This window comes from Anarhichas minor, unplaced genomic scaffold (genome assembly GCF_050575085.1).
Source record: "Anarhichas minor isolate MPS153535 unplaced genomic scaffold, ASM5057508v1 ptg000021l, whole genome shotgun sequence".
Taxonomy (NCBI): Eukaryota; Metazoa; Chordata; class Actinopteri; order Perciformes; family Anarhichadidae; genus Anarhichas; species Anarhichas minor.
The window spans coordinates 8,616,459-8,638,547 of record NW_027466467.1 but is presented as its reverse complement, the minus strand read 5'-3'; the positions used below and the strand labels follow the sequence as shown (position 1 = coordinate 8,638,547).

Below are 22,089 nucleotides of genomic sequence, written 5' to 3'. Positions count from 1 at the left end.
CTCTAGTGGCAGTCCCCTTGACCCGGTGATTAGGGCAGCATGTTTTGGTGTGGAGTAGCCTCGGGCAGGGTGGGGTAAGGCCTGTGTGAATCCAGCAGATTACCATAGCTCTACACCCCACCCATCCCCCTGGCGAGTCACATATATATACACACACACACACACACACACACACACACACACACACACACACACACACACACACACACACATTTCAGACTTCTTGCACATTAACTCATCAACAAATTAGTTCTTAATATTTCTCAAACTAAACTGCCCCACAAAGATATGCAGCCCATTTAAATATGTATGCATGTGTGGAATGTAAAATTTGAAACAAAATTCACTGGGTTGAAAACTTTGCCAACCTTCTTCTTCTTCTTGGTTTGAATACATGCCGATTTTAAATACTAACCTGGGTTAATTCCAGAGGTGCTCTGGTTTGTCTGACAGAATGCCTGCGGTGCAAATAACGCCTTTGGGTTGGCTAGGACTCATTGGTTTTTAGAGCTTTTGTGTTTGTAGAGGCCCTGAAGGTGTCACCTGATGGAAACCCAAGCTTTGTGAGAGGCTAAACATTAAACACAGGGATTACTGAACTGGGAAGTCCTTAATTGTAACCAGTTTGCTATGAAGATTGACCTCTGACAAATAGCTTTCAAATGTGGAAACATTTATTATGGTCTCCGCCTGTCGAATGATGCGATGGGTGGCGTATGTGCATCCGTGAGTGAGTGAGTTTCTGTCTACGGCTTAATTAGCATTCTGCTGCAGCAATTACGCAATATTTTGTGTTCCCATTCATGGCTGTACCTCTCGTGGTTGTGGTGACTCACTCCTTCTCAAATCATCTTTCTGTCTTATACTATTGACTGCTGACAGCTGAGTGCATCTCCGAACGCCCCCCATCTTCTACTTTTTGCGGTGTGTTTGGCTAACAGCTTATGGACTGTACTGTTTGTTTGGCTAACAGCTAATTGAACTACCAGTACACACTCTGCTGTGTACCTCTCAGCTCAGCTGCAAGCAGCAACCTCCCGCACTGAGAAATAAAGCCAACACGTAAGGGCCAAAAAACTGCAGTTCTTTAACTATCCACTTGAAGCTTGTTCATCCCTACAGACCCCCATGTTAACATGAACAACCGTACAGCAGACATACACATGTTTACAGGCTGGTACAAAAAAAGGTTTTGGTCTCTATAGAAGACAGCTTGGTGAGTTTAATTTGGTTTTTGGCAAGATTGTATAACATGTCATATACGACGCCTTTGAGCCGATTGCCTGTATTCATTGTCTCTTGTTTTTAAATTTGGAGGAAGTATGATTTACGACGACTTACAGGCCATTGGTGTCTATGCGTGGTTAGGCAATTGTGGGTTGCATTCATTCGTCACACAATACAGCAGTGGCTGTTGCAGAGATCTGCACTCTACTGAGCGCACGTTTTTCGTTGTTTAACGTTTTGTTGAAAACAGAGGAAATGTTACATTCTCTTTTGTCACTTACAGTTCCCCCCCCTACATTACTCTTCACAGTTCTGTGTAATGCCGAGGGTATCCTTCTACCTTACAAGCTGTTCTGAATAACAAAAGAAGTTAATCATTGATAGACCTATTATTTGGCCAGGCTCAGATTTTAGTGCTAATCAAAGGCACAGGTTTTAGGGGCAGGAGTCGGGAGCCTGAAATCAGTAACAGTGATAGATGTGCCCCTTTCTGTGTCTAGATCAGACGGTTTACATTTAAAGTTGCTAGGTTATTTCCAGAATTGTATTTCTGCTAACCAGGTGATCCTTCACTATGCTAAACTTGGCCGTTCTCTGTCTGGATATGTGTTCAGGTGTGTCTCTCGGGCGACCGTGGCTAAGTGGAGAGCAGGGCCGTCCTTCAATCAGAGGATCGGCGGTTCCATCCCGGCTCTGCTAATCGCATGTCGATGTCTCCTTGAGCAAGACACTTAACCCCAAAATTGCTCCCGTAGCTGTGCCTACGTGTATGAATGTGATATAATCTGAATTGTAAGTCACTTTGGATAAAAGCGTCTTCTAAATGACTGTAATGTAATGTAATGTAAAAAAGCAGTTCATTAGTACTCCCGTTATTCACATATCGGTTGGTACCAGCAATCTCTTGCTACTTATTCACATTTATTTATTGTTTATTTAAGCACGTTATACTGTGTCAGTCATAATCAGTTGTGATTTGGGCTACTCCATTAATATTCCATCTGAAATTTACCCATAGTGTTGATACTTGAAGTTAAAAGTTAAAGTGATTTCCTGTGTTGTCTATAATATATTGTAGGATGCCTACGGCCTGGAATCAACTCCTGCCAGTCAGACAGGCAGGTATGCGTGGAGAGCTTTTTCTTCATGTTTGACCATTATTATTTAAGAGAGATAACACTCAAAAAGCACTGATAGTGAGTCAACATAAATACACCCGTGTGGCAAGCAGCGGAAATTTAGATTTGAGTGAAACATAACTGAAAATTTGTTTTTTTTACGGATTATTTGAAGTTTACCTCCAGCTTCAATTCCACGTGGCAATCTGTCCCTGAGGGCAGATTCTGTTGGCAGTGAGAAAAGCCATCTGCTGCTGTTTAACCTTCCCATTAAAAGAAGGAGAAGCAGAGTGTGAACATGGGAGCAAGCGTTTGTGTGTTTGTGTGTGGGAGGGAGGGAGAAAGAGATAAGCAGACAACCACCAACTTCAGGTCATTTGAGTTTACCTTTTACTCCAACACATAATAGGGAAAATATACATTTTTTTTATGAAAATGACTTTATTACTTCCAGAACCAGTTCCACCACATTTCAAACCTATTTTACTGTTGGCTGAAGCGTAAACCTGGTAACTCCTGTAACCTGGAGAAACAGCACCCCGTTATATCCATCTTCCCCCCCACACCTGGTATTTAAGGACCTTGAAACAGCAGCTCTTCCAGTTAATGATTGGCCACTGCGGGGAAAGTGTGCACTTACACTGTTGACTCTTATCGCTGTTGACCACAAAGCCACTGGAGCAGTATCTCCGAGGCTGACATTAATGGAGAGCACAGTGCTCCGTTTAAAGAGACAGGTCACTTTCTTTATTTTGTCTGCTGTGGAAGAGATAGCACGCAGACAAACTGTTCACACAAATGGGTCTTTAATTGAGAGCGGATTGTGCAGGTTGCTTGTGTGTGATTGCAGGCTACAGTTATTGGCTAATAGAACAGAAAACAAAATTATGAAGTATTAATTCATCCCATGTCCTGTCATAACACTGTTTGCTCATTTTTGAGACCTTCCCCAAAAAGGAAATGTAACACTGAAAACAATAGTTCTTCATGTTGGAGTGAGATCTACATTCATACTTCAGTGGGCTCGGCCAGCAGAACCCTACATTTTACATTGATTCTCTTTCTGCTTATCATAAGCCTCGCATTTCCTTCCCAAGGATACCAGCCTCTGTACACGCACATCAGGAGCCAGGGCAGAGTCCCACCAGCTGTACTCTGGGGAAAGCACGCAGGTGGGCCTGTTATCGATCAAGTAGCGGTTCAAGTAGCTCTCCTCAAGGCCCCTGGCCACTACCCCGTTAGCCTGGTCCTGCAGAATAAGCAAAGAACAGGCTCGAGCCAGACTGTACATCTCAGAAACCAACCCTCCATACAACTCAGAGGTGTAATAGTAGTCTCCCTCATCCTCCTCCACGCAAGCTGATGAGACCTCTTCGATTTCGTAAGGAAATGCATTTCTTGGCATCCCGTAGAGCTCTGGGTGCAACGTGGCCACCAGGTCTCCCAGGATTTCCTCTCCCACAGGGGCCATGAACTCCTGATCGATGTCAGCGCAGAAGATGTACTCAACCTCGCTACTGATCGGGTGTTTGATGACATCAGCAAGCAGGACCATCCGGCGACGAGCCAACCTCTCCCACCCGGGCAGCTCTGCAACCGGAACTACCTTCAGCTGTCGTTCAGGGCCCAGCTCGATGGGGGGATCCAGGGTGCGGGGGTTGTCTGTGAGAATGTAGTAGGTGACCATCTGACCGGGGAGGAAGTGGATTTCAGCCGAGGAGAGGAAACGTTGCACGTACTGGGCATACGTTCCCACAACGAGGGCCAGCAGACCTATACGGATTTCCTCTTGTGCGAATTTAGCCCTGCGCCGAGCTGACTTCTGGGTGTCGCCCCACACTAAAGGAGCACCCCAAGGTGTCTCCAGAGGAGTTTGTGGCGCCGTTGCCTTGATGACCGGCATGTCGGTCCGGTCCATTCCCAAGGCATGAAAGATAGGATGAGGTGACTCCACACTGACAGCTGCTTTACGCCCATTGAGGAAGTCTGAAGGGGCAAAACATGGTTTTACTTTTTGTTACAACTCCAACCAGTGACACTTTTTGTGAAGTACATATATGTACACGTTTGTTAAGCTGGAGAAAAGTCACCCAGTTCAATCCAAATGATCACAACTGACCTTATTCAAAGCACTTTATAACTTTCACCATATGTCTGTGTTTGGAATATTTTGACGATATATATATACATATATTATATCAACGTATTTTTAATAATCTATTACAATCACGACAACAGGACGAGACAGGATCTACTTAGCATGCAACAACAAAGTTGAAGTTTACATTCACTTTGCCAGAAGCACATTTTGTAGCTGTATGTGCATTTACTGTCCCGACACAGTGTTAGAGTGGAATAAATTATTCTGTACACTTACATATGATAAGAGACAGGAGAAGACAGTACAGAACCAGTTGTATTCTTCTCACTCTGACTGGTCCTGTTTGAAGGACAAACATACACATGTAAATGAAACCGGTACAAGTTGATACATGCTTTTCCTGTAAGTGCATTTTCTTACAAATGTTCCTTTAAATCCGACAGGTAGAAAAGACCAAAGCTCATGGAATGAAAAGAATGTGCTGATACCGAAATATCCCCCCTTTTGGAAGTGTAGCAACCCGTGATTGCCAAAATAATTAAATCTTTAAAGCATATGCAATATGTATACGCAAATGAACGAGCAGTGACAAGTGGGATACACAGTAAGACGATGTCATCTGAAACTGTGCATGTGAGGCTGAGCAAAGACCATATAGCAGAAGCCAGACTGGGCTGAGAAGAGATCGGTACTGGATCACAAGTTCCACGTTGCATGAGATAGAACTTCAGTAGAAGTACATGCGAGTCCATGTAGATGTTATCTTCGTGTTCTCCACATACATTCCTGCATGCTCTTTCACCAGCCAAGAGATTTGGGACAAATACTTAAAGTCTTGAATCAATCAAGGACTTATTTTGCCTTCCTGGACACATTTTCAGGATCAGATTACACATCCTTCACATCATCTGAGAAAAGCTCGAAAAAGCTTTGGCGTTTTAACTGAGCATGTACACGTACAGCAGTCACAGATCAATGACAAGTGAGGGGGGAAAACAACCAGATGTGACACGAGCAGAAGAGGTGGAGCAGTGGCTGAGGTTTTTACTGACCTGCGGGCGTCTTGCAGAATGGGAAAAGCGCCATATTTTGACCTGCTGGTGGATAAACACACAAACCTTTGTCTGAGGCCGCTATTTTTGGCAAAAATAATTCTGCTTTTCGCTCCCTCTCTGGTTCTCCTCTGCCCACTCTGTCTCCTCCTGGACATGTGCTGTTTAACTCACTTTGTTCCACCAATGATCATTTTCTTTCCTTGCTTCCTCTTTCACTCTCTTGTCCTTGCTTTTAGAATACTTTCCACTCCCTTCTCTTCACATATTTTCTTTCTCCCCCCCCCCCCCCCCCCCCCCTACCCATTCCCCCCCTTCCTCGCTTTCCTCCTCAGGCGTTTGCAGTATTCAGTTTTGGAGAAAAAACCAAAGCAACCAGATGTGTGGGGAATCTGGGCTGATGGGAGGAGCCGAGGAGTGGAGGAGAAGACTTGGTAGAATAGAATTCAAGGTAAAGAGGGATTTCATACTTTCCTCCTACTCATGTTGAGGACGAAGGAGGTTAGACGATGGCTGGTCGTTTTACACATTTCAAATGTTTCTGTAAAGAGAAGAGTTGGTAGGACGTAGACAGGCACAATACCGTATTATAAACCAGGCTGCAGTGTGCGTCAACAGGGTGTTGCATTGTTTCTGTCCACAAGGTGGAGGCACTCAATAGGAAATACAGTGGAGGACAATCAAGAGAAAACATCAGGAGACAGCATACTTTATCTAATATCTATTATCGAGCTATGATTCTATAATGATGTTGAATGTTGCATATTTAATCAAGTATACAACCATGTTAGCAGCAGCATGACAACATACTCACAATCAATCAGTGGTGGAACAAGTGACTTAAGTCAAAGCAATAAAGTGACTTAAGTCAAAGCAATAAAACCACACAGTGACAATACTCCACTAAGTACAAGTCCTGCATTTAGAAAGTAAAACTATGTATTATGTAGTATGTAAAGTTAAGATACTCATTGTATGTCGCTGTCCTGTGAGAACCACATATTTAATACATTAGATTCCCTCGCCCTATATTCTCATTTATCTACTACAGGTTGTCACTTTAGACACACCTGACGCCCCCTCCTGCTGCCAGAGACTCAAACAGACTCAAGGGGTCACTTTGCAGTTTATTACGATAAATCTCATTATTTTGTATATCCATACAGAAATTGCAACATAATATTGGTTCGTGTAAACAACTTTGGACTGAAGCGTCAGTCGAAAACAAAAACATAAAGAAAACAGCACGGGCTACACTAAAGAGTGGATAGATTACAGGGTGAAGCGTTGTCCCAAACATCTTCTATTTCCTGTCACCTTGTTGGCAGAGAAGCGGGGCAGGCAGTTCCAAGCTGGAGGATAGAGACTCTGCATAGAAGATCCATAACTATTCATGTCAGAAACACTTACAATAGCATCTATAAATTGATCGACACCGTGTGGAGATAAGTATGCAAATTTATTACAGCATATATTAAGGCGTTCAAGTTGAATGTGCTCGAAGGTTGCATTGCAGAGCCCCTATTCTACAGAGTTGATGGACGTGTGAGAGGTCCATTAATATCAAATAAATAATACCAGAGAAGTAATATTAATGCAATAATCTGTCCAGGATTCAAAGAACTGTTTGTAGTTGGCATATTGCAGAGGATGAACAAACAACATTTTAGCCATTCGTACATCCACTGAAATACACGGAAGCTTTTGACAGCAAAGCTTTTGGCAGTGTTCATTTGTAGTTATGATAGCTACACTCATTTGTAGTGTAGTGCAGCTATTGAGTGAACCATGCCACAAGAAAAGAGAAGGGTTTGATACTGTATATATTATTTCCATAAACTATGAGGATCCTTAGAAAAATATTTCATTTAATGCAGCATTGTACTTATACAAAATTAAACAAAGAGCACAAGAAGATTATTTTTTTTCCACTTTGAATGTATCGCTACTCCAACTGAAAGACTCCATCTGTCCCTAATTCTTACCAGAGTAGAGGATGGTTATGTTTCCTCTTTTTGAATCTGCAGTATATAATCTTGCACACTCTATATATTTATCTTAATACTTCCAGAATATGATTCTCCTACTCTCTTGAGCTTTGTTGACACCCTGAGAATTAATCTTTTGTCAACACAGTTCAAACCTTACGAATTGCTGATCGATTCAAAATTTTGTTTCATTTTGAATGTATGCTGACTCTAATGTCATGACTTTATGTCAGTTTTTTAAGGATCAATCTGTCCTCTGAAGGTGAGAAGTTGTCCCATAATAGTGTGAAACACGTCGAAAATAAAACTGTATAGACATGAAAATATAAATAGAAACAAAAAGGATTTTTGAAAGTGAACATTTTAGATGTCAATTGTTGTCAAAACCATATTACAATCATTGTCTTTGTAGAATATATAGATAATATATAGATAGTAATACAAAACGTATATTCTAAAGGTGGCATGCTTGAGCAGGCAGTGAAGAGAAGAGACACACGGCCTCCCCCTCCTTTCTTATGATTAAATGCTTAGACTGTCACTACATGGAGGTACAGTTTGTAGCTTTGAGTTTTGAATCACGGGTGGACTGGGAATTTTGCACGACTTACTGACAGAATCAATGAATGAATGGTGATTGGCAAATGAAGGTAAAGAGATCAGATATGCAGCATTTTTTTTTGGGGGGGGGGGGGGGTAGAGAACTGAGTGGAAGAGTTCTCTTTCCTGTATTTCTTCTCTTCTCTTCCACACCTCCAACGCCAGATCCCTCTGCTTCTCTCTTCTCTTTGCCTCCTCCTCTGCTGCTCCCCAACCAACACATTGCCACGCTTCCCCCAATCTTAAATCTCTCCTCTCGTCTCCTCTCTCCTGTCCTCTCCGGGCCTTCACTTGCTCTTATCATCTATCATCTCAAACAGGGCCTGCAGCAGTCGGTCATCTCTGTGCCTGTACGGCTTGATGCTGTAGAAGCCATCGCTGTAGTCGCTGTAGACACTGTCCTCGGGGCCTTGGTACTTGTTGATCATGTCCAGAGCCTGGTATAGCGTCTGAGGGGGGAGTCTTGTCGCAGGAGGAGAGAGGCTCCGGCCCGGCTGCTGCTGCTGCTTCCTCCAGGCGGAGGAGGCCCTGGCTACAGACTGTGGCTGCTGCACGGCGGGGGTCTGCCTGTTGAAGGCCGTCTGAAGGAGACGCAGCAGGGCCAGGGAGGGGGAGGAGGGTGGATTTGAGGGCTTTTTGGGCTCCTTCTCTGGGTCGGAAGGAGAGGAGGCTCGTGCAGTCTCAGTCTTTGGAGGTGGATAGGCCTGTGTGGGCTTCTGTGTCAACCAGACAGACAGAGAGGAGACATGTTAATGGTGTGTGACGCAAGAGATAAAAATGATCCATAAATCTATACAAAGATAGACAACATAATCTGTTTATTGTACCATATTACATTTTTATAATATTTACTTAAAAAATCAATACAATCCCAAAGTGCCTGAGCAGTGATCTATTTCTTTGGCTCTCTAGTCCAATGGATCTAAAAGTAAACAATGACTGTGATTGTGATAAGTGCTGCAATTTCTACACTGCTCACGAAATATGGGCGTAAACACTCTCAAATTTAAACTGAAAGTCGACACTTAAACCTCATTGTCACTGTTTGATTTCAAGTATCCTGGAGAGCACATAATAAAAAGCTATAAATAATATGCATATGCCAATGACATTCCCATCACTCTCGGCTGTACTTTGTGTTTTATGCAAATTGGCGAGCATGCTAACAATGCCAAACTAAGATGGTGAACATGGTCATCATTATATCTGCAAAACATCTGCACGTTAGCACACTGAACATTAGCATCGGTTTGTAGCTTCATGGCACGCTGAGGGATTTAACAGCCGTTCCTTTCCTCTACATCTTAACCATGTTTGTACTCGCCTCCATCATGTCATCCATGTGTTCCACACCCCGGCGGTCATTCTGTACAGCGTTGTAGGGAATGTACACTCGAGGTTTCTTCATGTGCTCCGGCTTCTCCGACGTCCCGTGAAGAATCAGCTTCCAGTCCAAAATTCGACCCTCGTTCTGCATGCGGCCCGACTTTGAGGGGAGATAATGTTTGTTAGATCTCAGCAAGAACTCAGGAAACAGAAGCTCAGGAGTTATACAAACAAGCCAAATATGCTCCGTCTGTAACTCACAGTATCTGTGATCTTTATGGTCCAAGTACCAGCAGGATCTTCTCCCCATGTGTGGACGGACATAAAGTCCCAGTTTCTGAAGCCATTAGAGGACGTGTCCCTCTCTCGCTCAGCCAGCAGCACTGTACTGGTGCCTATGGGGAAAATCCAAAAAGTTAGATCATCTGCGAACTTTGGTTATTTCACTCAAATGTCTGTGTGAGTGTGTGTGTGTGCACATCTCTAACCGGCTGGGGAGGTGAGTGTTATGTGCAGGTCCCCTCTCCTGGTGTATTCGATGCTGGCCTCCACCTGCACGTGCTCCAATGAGCGGACTGCGTTCTCCTGCCCCACGCAGGCTTTGGTTGGAATCTCTATAGTGATCGCCCCTGCTGCTTTCAGCTCCCTGCGGGATGAGACACACAAACATGTAGTTCCCTGACATGTTCTCATGACTGTCTGGGAAACAGCAGCGGGGTGGAACTAAACAAAGTACTGCAAACATCACATTTCATTGTGAGATAATTCAATGACAAACACACAATTTTGGAAATGAAAACAAGATGCATGTACAGGTTTGGTCATTAATTTGCAAAACCAGTTAATCCCCATCTTTCCCAGACATGAATGAAAGGATTTCCGTGTTCAAGCTGCCATAAAGCTGGAGAGGGTTAGACCACTAAGCATTGAGGGAAATGGAGAGCCAAATCCTCGGGATTAGACAGGGATGTAGCAAGGTAATGGGGAAACTGGGTGTCAGTGCTATAGAGCCCCGTAATCCAAATGCAAATTGAAAAATGGACAATAAAGGTACACAGAACTCAGTTGGTTGTAGCTGCTGTCCACTGGTGGGACAAAATGTATAGCAGCTGAGCATTAGGCGTGGATCTCGGGTTAATAATTCATGAAGGAATGCAAACAGACGGCTGAACGGGACGTTGAGTTTCTGTCCGTGCTCGGCCGCTTTTGGGTTTAGATATTTAATCCCGTTGTTTAACAATTAGCATTAATGAATATTCAGAGTTGATGATTGACCTCAAATTCAAATGCTCTCAGCTGCAATCATGAAGAATTGAGATTTAAAAAAAAAAGAAGTCCTCCCGGGATTAAGATTTATTATCGTCATGACGTCACTGGAAAAGCAGCAGATGCTTCTTTAATATCACAGATCATTTAATCTGTTTCCTTGGGGAACAATGTTCTCTATCTCAAAATGGAATCATTTGCATTGGGTCACAAAGTGTATTCTAGTAATATATGAGATGTATACACTGTAATGCGCAGCTACGTCTATCATTTAATAACAGTGGCCAGAAATCCCGGGCTGTTGGCAAAGCGACAAACAAAAGAACTCAAACGGTAGACGAGAGCAGCTGTGAAGCAGCCACATACCTGGGCTGGAAAGAATCATCCCTGACGATACATTGCTTCTTTTCAGGCGCAGGCTTCCACGTGGCCGGGTCCGCCAGGTCCACCAGGGCTTTAGCGTTGAGAAGGCCGAAGCCGAACCGGCTGTTGACCATCAACCCGGCTCCGTTCCTCTTCCAGCCTGGGTTATTGGCCAAAGGGTCAAACTCGGAGGTCCATACCACAATGTGCTGCAGGTCTCTCCAGGTAAGATCTGGGCTGAGGGACGGAAGACGTAGAGCCCGACCAATGAGTATTTACTGATATCGATATAGAAGTGTGAAATGACAAGAATATCACATGCAGATTGTGAGCAACAGCACTACGTACTTTTGTTCCAGTGCAAGTGCGAATATTCCAGCAGCCAGGGGGGCAGAGGCCGACGTTCCCGTGTGAGTCTGAGTGCACTCATTGTGCAGATCAGCGCTCGTCTGAAAGCAAGCAGGCAAAGTGTCACGGAATTCTTGTATTACGATAACACAAATAAGGTTAGTTGACTTAAAACACAACATAGCGTAACAGACATAGTTGCTTACAATCCTCTGGTCGGTGTAGTCTCCACTGCTGTATGCTGTAGCCAGAGTGGAGGAGCACTTCTCTGCGTACCATGGGGACAGGCCCTGCTGGGAGGCGCTGCTGATTGAGATGGTGTAGATGCTGTCCGTGTAGCCGTCGCAGTCACAGTTGTCGCCCTGGCGCCCACCATTACCTGATGCCCAAACAAAGATTGAGCCTTTCCCCCCACGGCCCTGCGGAGGACAAGAGAGAGAGAGAGAGAGAGAGAGCTGAAGACGATAAGAAACGCTAGATGTTTTGTTGTATCAGATACCGTGTTGTTACGAACATTCAGCTGCTGCCATAATACTGTTATAGAAATAATAAATATGAGGAAAATAGTTTCATGGTATTAGATGTAATACTTCTAGGTAACTCCAGTATAAAACATTGTCCTTATTGATTATATTCTATCTGATTCCCATCACTGCTGCAGATAGTAGCTCCCATTAAGAACCTCAGTCTGGGATCACACCAGCTTGAGTCTGAATACAAGCTGCCCGTCTGATCGTTTACCTTCTGGATACCGTATTCAAAAGCCTTCTGGGCCAGACGTCCAGGGCCCTCCACTGTCTTGCCATCATCGTTGGGTCCCCAGCTAGCACTGTAGATGTCCACATGGTTTGGATTGAACCCAATAGAGCTGGCCTCGATGGCATCAGTCACGATTCCGTCGAGCATACGAATCCCTGAGCAGAGAGATGCAGGAACGTTAGCGCCCAGTTACGCCTTGTGCACGGTTTTCATGAAACTTGATGGAAAGGGTGAAGCATGGGCCAATGAAGAACCCGTTCAATTTTGGACTCACGGGGCGGATACATGATTATTCTTTCACTTCCGTTGACATTGCGAGATAAGGCATTTTTTGCGGACGTATCATTAATTCATGGCTAAGCTGACATCAAATGTCGCAATTTACTAACACATAGCAGTAAATAAAGAGAAAACAACAAAATTAAATCTATTACAGCAGCTTTAATCTAAAGGTTATGAATAATATAATTGTGTTTTAGGGCAGCAAAATGTGTGATGTTTGTTTCTTGAGATGCACTAAGAACCTTGGTCCTTCAAACGTTGCAGCCTAAATATTGCAAACCATTGTTTGGGTGGATTGGAGCTCATTGTGCCGTTAACTATTGGGTGTAAAAATCAGATCTCCATCAGGAAATCTTCCTTCCCTGCTGGCTATAAATTGAATAAATTAAAATCTAGGGATATGCAGCCTTTGGTATCTAACAACAGTGCTCAGAACGGAAGTACTTGATGAATTCTCTTTGTGTCCTCTTCTTTTGTAGACGTATTTAAAACGTATGGTGCACAAGCACCCACCAAACCTATTGTATGTATAACATCTCAAGTATATCACTGGTGTTAAAACAAAGGCTTTCAGTTTTCATGCCTATATCAAACTGATATAATCAATGATCATTTAAATCCCTCATAGCAGTGTAATTTGAATTTCTCAGTCTCTAGTGTCTGTCTGAGCAAACAGATAACGACATAAATGAAATTCACACAAAACAAAATGATATTCACGGAAAAAAAGAAGAAGCTCTTACCTCCAACCTTGGAGTTGAATGCCACTCCAACACCACATTTATTGTTGTCTGCCCGCATAGCGATCTCCCCAGCGCACCTGGTCCCATGTCTAGGAAACAATTACATATTCAATACACACTTAACACTAATCCTGCATATTGGTTCGGCTCTATCCATCCCTCAAGTCAGAGTCAGAGCTGTATCTTTGGGTGTGAAAGGCAGGAAATGCATTGTGTTTTCCTCATGGTTACCTTGAACTGTTTCACCTGCACTCATTATTTCATAGGATGCAAAACTCAAGAGGCCACTATAACGTTTGATTACATAATTTTTCTTGTAAAAGGTCATGTTTAGAGCAGAAATATCAATTGTGATGACAGGGTCAGGGAGATTCTCTAGTTGTGTGGCTCTGCAATTATTCATCTGGAAGAAAAGGCTTTGATCTGCTGAGTATAGATAACAAAAGAGCACAGGGCTGTTTGGCGGAGAGGAGTGTGTGTGTGTGTGCGTGTGTGTGTGTGTGTGTGTGTGACAGCTAACAGAGGGTGAGCCATTAACTCCAAGCATGGTCTGAGAAAGCCGGTGAGGCAGTAAACTGAGTCTTCCAATGCTTGGGCAGAATTAGCTTCTTTGTTCCACTACTTTGTGCCTACATTATGCTTATTAATTATTACACTGGGACCCTGTAATAAGCCAGCCCGTGCCACAAAAATGGCCAATATCAATTCTCCGCACAGTTAACTCACTTGTTTTCATTCGTGGAGTCGTATCTGGGGAAAGGGTCGGGGTCGTTGTCGTTGAAGTCGTAGCTCGCTGCTGCGTCCTTTGAACAACAACAGACAGAAATATATCAAGGGTTGACGTCAGCGTACGTTTGTCAGAGCCAATCTGCTGTCATGGAGACACATTTGGTAGGTGACAAGAGGAGAGAGTGATGTGTCATAACAGTGAAACAACACGTTGAATGACTCTGAGGGGAACCGGGTGCTTGTCCACAACTATATTTTGAAATATTCCTGGTTTGACAAACAGCAGGGGTTGAAATGCTACACTGTGTGTGGAAAGTCATGCCTGTCCCATAATTTTCTGCTGCGTAAAATGCAATTAAATATACAAATGATGTTCTTATTAAAGAGGAAATCAAAATGAATGCTTCCTTTCAGTTTCACAGTAACCGCTTTAATATCCGATGTAAAGCAGAGGCCTGTGCCTGTCACTTTAGATCCATAAGTTATGCAAATGCTCGCTGCTCATATGCTGTGATTGTTAAGGATGAGCGTCACGGTTGATTGAGCCTCTCTGATCAGCGTTAACTTAATTACAGTGGGAGTTGTTTCCATCAGCCCTGTTGTCATACATTATGTCCTTCCCTCGCTCCCACAATCCCTTTCTTCCTCTTCCCTTCTTTTGTGCTGGCAATGCAGTGGCTTCTAAAAGCAACAGCGCTGTTTGAAACCAAACCACAGATGTGGCTTTTTTAATGCTTTCAGAGTTCCTCTCTCAACAGGAGAAGCTATGCAAAGATGAAACCTCGCTGAACTCCCTTTCAGCCGTGCTCGCTTTCATCGGTTTGTAATTATCCGCAACCCCTTTCACACTGTCGGGAAAAACTAAATGTTTTCATATTCTGCGTCCCTAAATGTAAGTAATCATTCAGAGCAGAATACCCAGGAATTAAAAACATGAAAAAAGGCTTTTTGGAGGCAGACATTATCACACTCAAGATATAATACCGGCTTTTTTTCTTTTTTTTAATCAATTGCCTTGTAAGGTGTCACCAGCAGCGTTGCTATGGCAACGGCAGACCTAGACGACGGAGGCTGTCTCCATGGAAACGGTGTCTTACGTAGTTGGAGTAGATGTCCGTGTGGTTCCACTCCAGCCCGTCATCCAACACGGTGATGACCACTCCTTTGCCCGTGATGCCTTTCTGCCACACGGGGATCACGTGCAGGTCGAGCTTCGGCAGCGAGGAAGACGTCCGTGTGTCTTGCTGTGAAGATAAAATTACAAAATCTGCAAATCAAGCTAAATTGTGTGTGGATTACCTCTGAACAGGCTCTCTAAATATTATCAGATATGTTAAGAAGGTCAGCCAAAGTCCTCCAGCTCACTCCACCTGCCTGTTCTTCCACTGACATTTACAGAAATTCAATACTTGACTGTTGGCTTGTTGAGTGCACTCCGATGGCCACTTGTAGGCAGGTTGCTGCCAGAGGGTGATAATGATGCAGGCTTTGTGTATGATTATGACTCTACTTATTCATTTAACCCTCAATGTGCTGTGTTGCAACCCACAGCTCCTCTGGCTCGACTCACATTCAGTCCCCCCGGTCGGATTATTGATGAATCTATCTCCGAGGCTATACAATCTCACACGTAGTGAGTGTGTGTGTGTGTGTGTGTGTGTGTGTGTGCGTGTGTGTGTGTGTGTGTGGGGGGGGGGGCTGTTTTGAATGGAAAATCAGCAGGAAGTGAGGGAGAGTGAGCAGGGCCGATGCCTGTCTGCTCGAGGAAGAGTATGATTCAGAGCTGGAGACGGCTAAGACTAAAAAAAGAACTCACTTTGCTCTTTCGCTCTTTGCGCATTATGCACAGACACTGCAGAGCGCCACCCCAAGACGTGACTCATCCCTGTGATGTATCGCCTCTTTTCCTCTTCTTTGACTCCCCCCCCCCCCCCCCATCCTCTAACTAGCATCTTGTCTTTACCGCTCTTTCTCTTTGGACAGTATCAGTTCCAGCTGACAGTCAATAGAGCCCATTCAATGTAAATACACAGCAGATGTCACGCTGTCACACGATGCGTTTCAATAGCCATTTGCTCGAGAGGATTTCACTCCCGACCAGCTCATATCTACAGCTTGCCTGTTTTGGTGTAACACCAAATGAGTCACTTGTCGATGCTGGTAGCAGCTGAGGGGGCTCTCAGTGGCCGGCCATGCATCGATTTTAATGTTGCACAGCAAACACACACAGCAGCTTATGCAAGTCTCTCTGCAGCTATCGCATATGAAATGAGAGAGTGGACACACACACCAGAGCACAATGAGATCCCTCGATGCACAATCAACATAGATACTCTTTCTCTTTCTCTCTCTCTCTCTCTCTCTCTCTCTCTCTCTCTCTCTCTCTCTCTCTCTCTCTCTCTCTCTCTCTCTCTCTCTCTGGCAGGAGGAATTTTAAGCTTCAAGTATGAGTCACTCCCTGATTAAATTATCAGGCTCCGTGCCTCCGTCACACAGCTCCACCCTCACTCTGATGTCATCGCGGCGTCATGTGTCTACATTTGCAAATACTGGAGCTAAGAAAATAACATCACAGCATTGTGCCTGTGATGTTATTTTCTTTCCAGCTATTTTTTTTGTACTGAGCTTTGTCCTTGCTGGACAGACAAGGAGAGCGAATAATGATACTTTGTATGAACTGTTATGTGGCTCCTGCTGTGACACAGGCACAGAGTGATGTGGAAATACACTAAGCGGCACTTTAAGGCCAATTCCATTAGTGCCATCATCTCTCATCGGCAAAAATGATTCATCTCAATTTGTTTCTTATTCCCCACAAGCGTGTGACTCATGGTCGGTTAGCGCAGGTGCGTAGAAGTGGAAGCTGAGAGAACGTAATGTGAATCTCTCTCTCTCTCTCTCTCTCTCTTCTGAATGCTTACCGTTTATTTAAAGATACACACACATTGAATTTTTATTTTTTTATTTTTCTATTGATTTATGAATTAAATCAGATTAATGGTCATTGTTCTATGTTGGTATGAATATACAGTATTGGCATCACAGCAACATATTACAGTTGATTATGGTGTTTAAATCATTCATAAATAATACATTAGTTAATCAACAGAAATCAGCAACTTTTTTGATAATTGGTTAATTGCATGAATCATTGATTAATAATGAATTTAGCTGCTTTTTTCCATTTCACGTCATCATAAATTAGATATCTTTGGACTGCCTATTTTCAATATTTTCTGACATATTATAAAAACGTATTAATTTAATCGAAAAATCATCTGCAGTTGCAGCCCTAATGGAGTAACTTGTGTTTTAATGTATTTAATTTGATCTGGTAAGAATAGAAAATATAAGCAGCACCCAGAAACACTGTTGTATCCACTGTAGTATGTACGTGCTGTGGTCAACGGAACAGTCGCAGAGTTCAAGATTAATGATTCAAATCAGTAAAGATTTTGGGGTCAGCCTACGTTCAGGATAAAGTAACAGATCTGGCAGGGGATGCACAGCTGTGACAGTCTATTCTCTGCTACTACTTTGCCAGAATGGACTGAACCATTCCATTCAGGGTAAATTGGGACTTAATGCACGGCTCTACTCTATTCCATCCCGCTGGATTATAGTCTCTCCACTCCTCTCATCTCCACACGGACTGCTCTACTAATTTAGCAAATGGCTCTTTTGGCTAGAGCTGCCCGATAGCGTGGTATTGTTACACCGCTTTCATGTTTTGTTTCCCCGCTTTTTGTGCATTTCTACACACATGCGTGCATGCAAACTTACTGAAACAGCCCTGTGCGCGTACAAATGCATGTTGCTGTATAATAGGTATAATTCACACACACACACACTGAGTGGCCTGGACGCTGGAGGCATGAGGTCGCTGTGAGGACAGAGCAGAGAACAGTGTGGAGCTGTCCAGCACTCACAGGGTTTTGGAGAACAGACCAGCTTAACAGCAAACAGGCGGTTCAACCAGACACAACAGAAGTACACAACATATGACCAGTAGGGGGATATCGAATGAAATCTGTTGTTTTTGGAGCTCTGGAAAGTCCACAGTGTTCAAATATGTTTCTAAAAAAAGGCATCTTTAAGCCAGCACAAACAATTAATTGTTGAGCCACCTGTTGAATTCCTCATGTACTTTGGCTATCAGTGCTTAATCTGCTGCTTTGTGTTGTGTGTGAATCACTTTCAAGCCTTAGTGGTGACTCACCAGGTACCACTGCTGGTTCCACATGGGATCATCAAACAGCTTATCCACCGGGCAGTCCCTGCACTCCCCGAGGGACGCTCGCTTGTTGCGACGTTTCTCGTACTGCTGCTCTGCCCACAGCACCTACACACAGACGAGAGGAGGCGGCCGTTACAATGAGACCAAAACGATCGCGCACAGAGCACGACAAGTCAGTAGAGGAAAGTGGCCACTCACCCGATCATCCTCCGACAGCCGCCTGGTGATGTGGCTGGCGCTTCGTTTCATTCTGCTAGGATGATTGCGGTGTTTGAACAAGAAATGGTCTTCCAGGGCCCCGATCTGCACAGAGGAAGGCAAGAGACAGATAGGAAATTACATAATACCAGCCATCTGGTCGCTGAAGCCTGTCGTACAGGTCTAGAAACATTATTATCTCTCACAAAAAGCCTCAGGAATTCAGTTTTTGGTGGAGAAACAAAAAAAAACTCAGACGGTGTCATCACTACACTGTTACATCTAAATGTCTGCCTCTATTTTATCTATGATACACTGTGTGGTGTTTTTCTATGAAGTGAAGGGTAAAATACGTACTTAGAAATCTGATTACTAGCAGACATACAGTATTTACAAGTTTTATTTTCATGTATTCAAATATAAAATAGTAAAAACAGCACAATGGGACCTACAGGTGTGAATGCTTTTCTGCCAATGCTTTACATGCATCTTTGGGGAAAGTAAAGCATTTTATATCCACATAATGGACTGATGCTAAGCAATGTGTCAATTAGTTTACTATTTTGATGAGATCTAGCTCTTGTCCTTTTGGAGGCTGATGAAATCGCTAAGGATAAAAAGTGTCCTCTGAATGAATGTAATGTAATATAAAAACTGAAAATATGTGTGATTATGCTTGTGACACAGCTGAAGATGACAGCCTCAGTATCCAAGACAGCTCCGTTAATCATTGGCCGCTGATGTTCAGAGCTACACAGGCTTCATATAATGCGCTGTCCTTATGATGACTAATGTGTTTGTTTAGGAGAAGACGGCATGAGTCAGTCTGAAATGCTGGGAAAAAAACAGGGCCCTACTGAACATGGATATGAAAACCAGAGTTATCAGAAGTGTGTAAACAGTGAGTCAGAGATTGATTCAATCCTGAAAATGTACAGTGTGCTTTAGGACAATCATAAAAGGAAGGAGTTTCCATTCTGATGGCTTGATCAAGCAAAGTATGATAATTGATACAGCTATTGCCTGGCTCCACAGCTGGTATTGTAGGCCGTTTCATGATTCATTTTGCTTTTATGGTTTCTGTTGGTTGCTGTTAAATTAGGTGTTTGATATTAAAACGAGACATTATTCAGGTCCCAGTTTGCTTTGATATCACGCCAAATAAAAAAAATATCCATTAAAACAGCCAGCACACACCTATCTAATATAATTATAATTATAATATATTTATAATTAAGCGCTTTTATTGCTCAAGTCTAAACACTGGGACATTAATGCCTACCTGTCGGACCAGTTTGTAGTCCAGCTCTTTGGCGATCCCCTCTGCAGCGGCCAGTCCGCCGGGGATCTCCACTGCCCACTCGTTCAGGTACTGCCTGTCCCCGTAAGTGGACTCCAGCGACCGGGCACCCGCGGGGAAGAGGATGGCGAAAACACAACACATCACCGCTGGATGACATCTCACTTCCATCTCAGAGGAAATTCAACCAGATGAGAAAATAAATAAATAAATATATATATATCTATCTGTACAAATAGCTTAAATGCTCCCGATAAAGCAGCCACAACTCCGAGGTATAAATGTTTCGTGGTGACTACAAATAAATCTCCTTGTTTTCTGTTAATTCCTAAAGAAACAGCTGGCTGAGATCGAGCGGACGAGAAACTGCGCGTTATTGGTTCGCCGAGGAGAGGAAATACTAGTGACGGGGAGGGCTGGCGTGTGCATTGTGTGTGTGTGGTCGTCATGGGGGGGGGGGGGGGGGGGGGGGGGGTGTACGCACGTCAAATTACGGGTGCTCTGACGTCAGTTTGGCGTCTACCTTAGGTAAGATGAGAGTTCGAGTCCTTGAGGGAGAAAGTCTGAGAGGGAGGACTAAAAATATCCCCGTTTGTCCCTGAAGCTGCAGGAGACACCGGGAAGAAAGACAACAATAAAACGAATCCTTATTAACCAGTGCTTATACTTATACACGTCTATCACTATGAGGCGGATATCCTTCAACTGTATCCTCAATGTTTTGTAGTTTTGTGCCGAAGCGGTTCGGTAAATGAAATATCTGTCTCAACCAACAACACATCTCTCTCTCCGGCCTCAGGCTCACGTGTCCACGTCGCCAGGAGAGAGAGAGAGAGATGCGTTTCAGCACCGCGGACAGCTCCGCGCTCTCACCGCAGATTGTCGTCAGGTGATGCCACTGAAACCAAACACTGGGATGTGAAGGGAAATGGGTCTCTGCAGCAGCTGAGAAGGCTATGACAACAATACATAATAATAATAATAATGATAAAGACGTTTATTTCTGATGCAACTCACTCAGTTATATTACATGTATCTAAATCACAGACAAGCATTGAAGTATCCACATCCTGTACTGAAAGAAAAGTAGTAGCCTAATACCAAAGGAGTAAAAAAAATAAATCCAAAATGGTTTTTAAAAATGTTTCCTTTGTAATTCACTGTTATTGCTTTCCAAAAGAGGTAACATCAAACAAAAGAAAACAATGATAAGATAAAACTAAACAACAAGAAGACAAAAAAACAAGATAATAATAATGATACTAATTCAGGTCTAAGTGGTTCTAAAGGTTATCGTTTAATTTCACAGAAATTGCAAAAGCCCATTTTTACGCTGTAAGCTATTCGCATTATCAGACATATCGGCTGGATGTGAAATATGTACACAAACATAATGCAATATTTGTAGATTTGAAATAAAAATGTCAATTGAAAATGTTACAGAAGTTATAGATATGGGAAATTGCACACAAATATGTCATCCATCTACAATATCTATCACTGTATGTTGTGTATATATAGTATAACCCCCCCCCCCTCCCCCCCCCCCCCCTCCCCCCCCCCCCCCCCCCCACACACACACACACACAGTTTTTAAAGAGGCAATTATGCAGCATTGGGATTTTTGTATCATTTTGTTTGGTGTCTTTTTTCCACAACCACATCTTTGACATTTATAGTTAAACAGCATCGGGTGTTGTGTGTTTTATTATTTTATTTTCTGTCCTTCATTCAAAAAAATCTGCATTTGATGTCCACTGTTTTTTCATTGTAAAATGTAAGATGTGTTCTGTAATTTTGTCGACCTAAATCAAACAGTGTTTACGGGCAGTTGTTCGACATATTGCCAGCATCAGACGCTGTTTGGCTTCTTTACTGATGCAAACAGTGGATCAGTGTGCTCTGATTTCACAGGTGTACGATGATCCAAAGATAAAGCTGGTGTAAGAGTCGATGTTATGTGTATGGGTTGTGTAGATGCGGTTCATACCAGACAAACTGTATTGATCAACTACAAACAAACACAACAATAAGTGCACTTTTATACAAAATGAATCTTCAGTATAATTCAGAAGCACAATATTTGTGGAACAGACTGAGCTTGTATAAGTCATTGTGGGTTCAACTTGTCAGAACTGATGATGACTGATACCTTAGGTCACCTGGCCATTTGCAAACAGGTCTGCACCAGATCTGCAGTATAATCCACGATTACCTAGCAACATCTGTTTGCTCTGACCGAGGCACTCACTCCGTCACACAGAAACTCACAGGTGAAGAGCCATAGAGATATTAACAAGATGGACGATCTTCATTGCGGGAGATCCTGGTTTCATTACAGGGCAGTGCATTTTTGACTGTTTTCATTGATTCTCAGAACCCTCTGTCCTTATCGCTGAGCTGCGAGGGTGTGTATTTCACTCCAGGGGTCTGAGTGCACTCATCCAGGCTT

At 43.3% G+C, this 22,089-nt stretch overlaps 2 protein-coding genes and 1 long non-coding RNA gene across 3 annotated transcripts; 1 reads left to right on the top strand and 2 right to left on the bottom strand.

Annotated features, from left to right (window-relative positions):
* Positions 1-3,384: 3,384 nt before the first annotated feature.
* On the bottom strand, positions 3,385-5,532 carry LOC142955014 (globoside alpha-1,3-N-acetylgalactosaminyltransferase 1-like). The gene is made up of 3 exons (XM_076096396.1): positions 5,499-5,532; positions 4,723-4,785; positions 3,385-4,331 (listed from the first exon to the last, which is right to left on the bottom strand). The coding sequence occupies exons 1-3, from the start codon at positions 5,530-5,532 to the stop codon at positions 3,385-3,387; spliced, it is 1,044 nt and encodes a 347-aa protein (XP_075952511.1).
* Positions 5,533-5,844: 312 nt separating this feature from the next.
* On the top strand, positions 5,845-21,110 carry LOC142954940 (uncharacterized). The gene is made up of 3 exons (XR_012955771.1): positions 5,845-5,949; positions 11,091-11,266; positions 20,437-21,110. It is a non-coding gene; the product is annotated as an uncharacterized LOC142954940 (long non-coding RNA).
* pcsk1 (proprotein convertase subtilisin/kexin type 1) lies at positions 8,235-19,822 on the bottom strand. Its single transcript, XM_076096315.1, has 13 exons — positions 19,620-19,822; positions 18,338-18,442; positions 18,122-18,244; positions 15,000-15,146; positions 13,900-13,976; positions 13,174-13,262; positions 12,131-12,303; positions 11,390-11,808; positions 11,045-11,278; positions 9,901-10,058; positions 9,674-9,807; positions 9,411-9,572; positions 8,235-8,802 (listed from the first exon to the last, which is right to left on the bottom strand). The coding sequence occupies exons 1-13, from the start codon at positions 19,806-19,808 to the stop codon at positions 8,374-8,376; spliced, it is 2,439 nt and encodes an 812-aa protein (XP_075952430.1). The 5' UTR covers positions 19,809-19,822; the 3' UTR covers positions 8,235-8,373.
* Positions 21,111-22,089: the final 979 nt, after the last annotated feature.

Bases quoted from the DNA above. Each gene is read 5' to 3' on its own strand.
- LOC142955014 (XM_076096396.1), bottom strand. From the start codon at position 5,532: ATGGCGCTTTTCCCATTCTGCAAGACGCCCGCAG. The intron at 4,786-5,498 runs GTCAGTAAAAAC...TCCTTCAAACAG, and splicing joins ATTCTGCAAGACGCCCGCAG to GACCAGTCAGAGTGAGAAGA. The intron at 4,332-4,722 runs GTAAGTGTACAG...TTGCCCCTTCAG, and splicing joins TCTCCTGTCTCTTATCATAT to ACTTCCTCAATGGGCGTAAA.
- pcsk1 (XM_076096315.1), bottom strand. From the start codon at position 19,808: ATGGAAGTGAGATGTCATCCAGCGGTGATGTGTTGTGTTTTCGCCATC. The intron at 9,808-9,900 runs GTTAGAGATGTG...TTTTCCCCATAG, and splicing joins AACACTCACCTCCCCAGCCG to GCACCAGTACAGTGCTGCTG. The intron at 9,573-9,673 runs GTGAGTTACAGA...CTCCCCTCAAAG, and splicing joins CCATAAAGATCACAGATACT to TCGGGCCGCATGCAGAACGA.